The sequence below is a fragment of the Spea bombifrons genome, chromosome 9 (genome assembly GCF_027358695.1).
Source record: "Spea bombifrons isolate aSpeBom1 chromosome 9, aSpeBom1.2.pri, whole genome shotgun sequence".
In the NCBI taxonomy this organism is placed as follows: domain Eukaryota; kingdom Metazoa; phylum Chordata; class Amphibia; order Anura; family Pelobatidae; genus Spea; species Spea bombifrons.
This window is the reverse complement of record NC_071095.1, coordinates 10,422,388-10,428,387: the sequence shown is the minus strand read 5'-3', so window position 1 is coordinate 10,428,387 and position 6,000 is coordinate 10,422,388. Positions and strand designations below refer to the sequence as shown.

General features: G+C 42.7%; 1 protein-coding gene across 1 annotated transcript in view; it reads left to right on the top strand.

Moving 5' to 3' along the window:
• The first annotated feature begins 4,564 nt into the window (after nucleotides 1-4,564).
• KCNH5 (potassium voltage-gated channel subfamily H member 5) overlaps nucleotides 4,565-6,000 on the top strand; it is an 81,442-nt gene continuing 80,006 nt past the window's right edge. Inside the window, exon 1 of the mRNA XM_053475454.1 lies at nucleotides 4,565-4,673. Coding sequence (XP_053331429.1) covers nucleotides 4,601-4,673 — 73 coding nt within the window. The 5' untranslated portion in view covers nucleotides 4,565-4,600. The remainder of the gene's footprint in view (nucleotides 4,674-6,000) is intronic.

Here is a 6,000-nt window from a genome sequence, read left to right as displayed (position 1 = left end):
GAAAGGGGTTCATTTTTTTGAATGGATATGGTGCAGTGAGTGTGGTGGGGAACTCGTTAGGGCTAGAAGTGCGGTGAGGTAGGGGTTAAAAAAAAATCAAAATGTTAAAATCTTTCGAAAAGTAAAAAGAAGTGAAAATGATATTGGAATGTAGGGTGGTTTCCAAATCAGGGCAAGTTAACCAATATATTTTTGGTGTTTTTACTGGCTGTCATGATGGATCTACCTACAGAACAATGAGTAAATGTGTATTTATTTATTTTGTAAGAAAATCCAATTATTATTAAGAAAATGTCTTACATAAAGAATATGGTTTAACCCCCAAAAGAATATATATATTTTTTTATTTGGGTAAAAGAAGGCAATAATGATGGAAGAAAGACACACCAAAACACATGAGTTGCTACGGTCGCATGGCATAAAAAAGCCCTGGTCTTTTAGGGGTTAACATGCATGGGCCAGAATCATTGGCTGTAAAGACACTGCTATATCATCTTAATTAGCTACTGCTTTGTAATTACCAAATTATCGCATATTATTATGATTATTATTATTATTAATATTATTATTATTGTTGTTATTATTATTATTGTTGTTGTTCTTGTTATTATTATTATTAATATTACTCTTATTATTATTATTATTATTATTATTATTATTATTATTATTATTATTATTATTATTATTATGGTACTATGCTTCGATTTCCTTTTTATCCTCGGTTAAATCACAACTACAATAAATATTCAGTTGAACTCCTAAAAAAAGTAGGCTAATTATATTGTATATTTTTGAAGATTATTGAAAAAAATATATTATTAATATTATTATTATTATTATTATTGTTGTTGTCATTATTATTATTGTTATTATTATTGTTGTTGTTGTTGTTATTGTTATTATTATTATTAATATGATTATAATTTTTATTATTGTTGTTATTGTTATTATTATTCTTATTAATATTATTATTATTAATATTATTATGGTACAAGGCTTATATTTCCTTTTTTTCCTCGGTTAAAACACAACTACAATAAATAGTAGGCTAATTATATTGTATATTTTTGAAGATTATTCCAAAAAAAATACCAAATGCCAATAAATGAAATGATTCAATCCTGAAACTTTTCATGGTCAGTGGAGTGCATGTGAGACAGAGGAACTCTGGGGGGGGGGGGGCTGTATTTGAATAGATGGGGCAGGGACCGCATTACCTCTCCCGCCTGCAGCCAAATCCTCCTGATGACTAAATGAAGTGTGGCGAGGGAGGTGGAAAATGAGTTTGGCTGCTGGCTTCGTGAGCGTTTGGATCCGTTTCAGACATCAGGATTGAAGGAGAGTGAACACCGCATTACGCAGATCAATCACCCGAAAAATCTACCCTTCTGCAGAAGAAATATGAGTTGGCACCGGAAAGATTTTTTAGAAAAGTGCTACATTTTGGTGATATTAGCCTCAAATCTGGAGATGTTAAGACCGACAGAAACTAGAATGGTTCTTCATATGCTGCGCCATCCAAGCCTTTCAAGATGGGTCATAAAGTTATGGGACCCTAACGAAAAAACATTCAGGGGAGCCCGGTCTGGCCCAATTAATAGACGTTTAGGCTCGCATCCACCAATGGGTCTCACACAGTCATTTCTACGGGAGCTTCATTCATGGTCTTCCTCGGCCATAGAAGGTTGATATTTTTGAGAAACATTTGTTGCCCATGTCCATGTCTTCCTGACCATCTATAAGGGGGCACAGAGGTGTGTAGGGTGTATTTTTGTTCCTTTGGAATCCTGTTATTTACTTATGTTGCCCCTTTTCTACTCTATGAGGGTACTCTGGCTTCTTTGTAATGCTACTAAACCATCAGGGGCCGCTTAAACACAACTTGTACATTAATAAAATGGGGTAATATTTTGGGGCAACAATGTATCAGCGTGATAGCTGTCTCTTATTATGAGGGTGGACTGGATCACCTTCTCTCTGATGGCTATACCACGGTCTACAGGTCACACGCAGCACCTTTCTGTAAAATTTGTAGAGTGTGATCCCATTTTGAGATGGTGAAGTGGACTTAGTCTGAGATCCCTCGACATTTCGGCAAAATGCCTTCGTCAAAGGTTTGCCTGGCTCTCTCCCTACCCTCTAACGGCCAACCAGAAAAGTGTTGCCATTGAAATTAACGTCAAGACTTAACATATGCGGGGTCTCAACAGATCCCTGCACGCAACGTTCAGCAGAGCCAGCGCTGGTTGGAGGTGAGAACATCGTGTGCAGGGAGGTGCATTCGGGCGAATGCATCGCCTGCAGTGCATTAAGCTGAGGAGGAGAGGGGAAGGTACAAATACATCTTGGGGGGATCCTGCAGATTAGATCACAGAGGGACCCTGCAGCCATCATATGCATAAAGTGCGTGTGATGACTCTTTCAATTTAACCCTCTCCTATTGTGACAATCGCTATGGAATCTGCTGGCGCTATATATAAATAAATGTAATGTTAAATTATTTTTTGAATGTGGCTGTCTTTAGGATTCTGTTCTGCAGTGAAGCAGTGATACTTAAAACATAGCTGTATTGACTCCACAAAATTACTCATAGCGCATCAAATCCTAAAATGTGCCATGCGGATGACGCTAAGAAGACTTGCTACTTATTTCCAAACTTGCAGATTTCTCAAAGTCTGTCCTAATTTAATCCTTTAATTCAAAACAAATTCTCAATATGTAGATTTATAGCGGAAATTAGTATTTACAAAAAAAATGTTATTCAACAGGAATAAAGAAAAGAAGAATAAAGAAAATGAACTATTATGCATCAGATTTTATTTAACTGTTTCTTATCTACATGAATATTTAATCAAGTGGGTCATTAATGATAAGATCCCTAAAATCTGCCACAGTCTTATACTTTTTAAAGGGACTTTTAAAGAAGACTCGTGACACCCCTCCAGCGACCCCTTGTGTTTAACCCTTAACCCTTTAAAAGCCAAGTGTATTAACAGTGATTCCCTAAATTCTAGGATTTAAGATTCCTAGACGTGACCCAGTAATATCCATGGACTGGAAGATGGCTTAGCATAGTATTGTTGAGGCTGAGGATGATGTGAGTCCCAGTCAAAAATGAATTTTGCTTCCTGATGCCCTGGATTTTATTTGTTTATTTGATTTTAATTCCAAAATAGACATAAAAATTTATGTGTAAGTGCCCCATTGCTGGCAGGCAATGGCATAGCTTTGCCCCTTCCTAGGTGCCCTGGCTACAATTTCCCACCCCATTGTTTGAACTCCAAGTCTTCTCAACTGTTTTAGAATGAGTTCATTTTTTTTTTCACCTGGCTCCTAACAGGTTAATGAGCCATGGAATTTGTTTATAAAAGACAAAGGATCAGGGTGGAATGTTATGAGATTAATAAGGAAAATATTTACACAATGTATCAATTTGAAGGAAGATGGAGAAGAGTGAGGGTGAGGAGAGCTGGAGATCCTGTGGAGCCAGAGGAGTGGTTTGCATGGGAGGATCTGCCTCATCTGGAGGATGCAGTAAAGGAGGAGGGGGCAGCTGGAAACCCCGGGGGATAAGGGCTGTTAATCCGAAAGTCTCCTGCAAAATACCCCAGGATCTGTGCGGAGCGCAGGGGAGAAGGGGCAGAAAATCCATAAAAACAAGTAGGGTGGTTAGTCTGTGAGCAGCCAGGTAGGTAGGAGAGTGGGGAGGGGAAGAACTAGTGAAGGAGGAAAAGTGGAGAGGGAAGCAGGCAGGTAGAGATGGAGGGCTGGGAAGAGAGAGACAATCTGGAGAAGAAGAGCGCTAAACAGGGGCAGAGGGGATAGTTTGTTAAGGGGGTGGAGAGGGGGCAATAAGGCAAAGAAGAGCTCTTGAGGTGATTGAGGCAGATAAGAACCCGAGTAGGTAGCAGCCAGGAGCTTAGACTGGTGCAGTGAATCAGCAGGGGCGAGGAGCAGGGGCGGGTGAGGGTATCAGGGGCAAATAACAGGGTGACCAGCAGGGAGAAGAACCCCCAGAGGGGGAGTGCAGGGCAACCGAGGAGTGGACTGCGGGAGAGACACAATGTGACAAGAAAGCTCTGCAGCAGAGAGGCACGGGGAGCCCACGGAGACAGCCCACGGAGACAGCCCACGGAGACAGCCCACGGAGACAGCCCACGGAGAGCCCACTGAGGAATTCCAAAACTCGCTGACAGGGGTCACCCAAAGGGGGGGGCACGGAGACAGCCCATTGAGACAGCTTAAGGAGAGAGCCTTCCCAGGGGTCCCACTCAGGAATTACCCTGAAAAAGCCAACAGAACGAACCGAACCTGCTGAAGTTCGGCTGACAGAACCCACGGATTAACACCCCACACCGAACAAGCCCCTGGAGGGGTTATCCTGGAAAGCCCCAGAGTGAGGGTCCCCGGGGCCGGAGCTTCCCCCTCCGCGCTGCCTGCCCGGGTCGCTGTCCATGGTGCTGCCGGCAGCCAGCTGACTCTCCGGAGCGCCGTGTTCAGCCCAGCGGTACCATGCGCTGCCTGAGCCCGGACACTGAGCCGCACACCGCCAGCCTCCGCAGCCTCTCCGCCTTCAGCCCACCCGCCGCCCGAGCGCAGGATGCCGGGGGGAAAGCGAGGGCTGGTGGCTCCGCAGAACACCTTCCTGGAGAACATCGTCAGGCGCTCGAGCGGTAAGTCACCCCCAAACTACCCCACGTCACCCCCAAACTACCCCACATCACCCTAAACTACCCCACATCTCCCCAAACTACCCCACATCTCCCCAAACTACCCCACATCACCCCAAACTACCCCACATCACCCTAAACTACCCCACATCTCCCCAAACTACCCCACATCTCCCCAAACTACCCCACATCACCCCAAACTACCCCACATCACCCTAAACTACCCCACATCACCCCAAACAACTCCACATCACCCCAAACTACCCACATCACCCTAAACTACCCCACATCTCCCCAAACTACCCCATACCACCCTCCAAACTACCCAACATCACCATTCAAACTACCCCACGTCCTCTCAAACTGCCCCACACCCCCACAAACTACTCCACATCCCCCCAAACTACCCCCAAATCATCCCGAACTACCCCAGATCACCCCAAACTACCCCACATCACCCTTCAAACAACCCCCCAAACTACCCCAGATCACCCAAACTATCTCACATCGCCCCGAACCCCCCAAACTACCCAACATCACCACAACCCCCCAAGTTACCTCCAGCCACCCCAAAAAAGACCAGAAATACCCTGTAAGCAATTGCCTTATTGCCCCTGCCTGTGCTCTCCCTGCTAGCCCGGAATGCCCCGGTGTCCTGGGTCTGCTGGGGTTAGATGCCCCTGTCTGGGGAAGCTGCTGCTTCCTACGGAAAGTTTTGGCTGAGCTGCTGGATTCACTCCCAGTACAGAGCTGGGGCAGGAGGACGAGACCCCCCCAGATCTGGGTCCCTTTAAACCCCCTGCCCCCCCTACAGACTGGGGGACACTGCAGTGTTATATAATCTATACAGCATTCATATATATAATCATATCCTAGAGAACAGTATGTGTATGAGATAGACCAGAAGCTAACATTCATATATTACACATGTCATATGTTCTTATGTATGCATATTTATAGATGTGTATATATATATATATATATATATATATATATATATATAGATTATTAATAACAATATTTATATACATTTATATATTTAACTATAAAATAAGTGTGTAAGATTTGTGTATATTATACATTTATATATATATACTGTTTATGTATGTATATATATATATATTTATATATATATATGTATATATATATGCATTAGCATTATTATAAAATACTGACGAAGTACGTAAAATTTTGTTGTAGAATCGTCCAAAACATTCTTCTTAAGCAGTTCTTTATTGTCCTGGAGAATGGGTTCATTTATAAGACTCTGTCTTGCATTAAAATGTATTACATGCTATTGCTTTGCGTGGAATAATGGCAGAATTGCTTT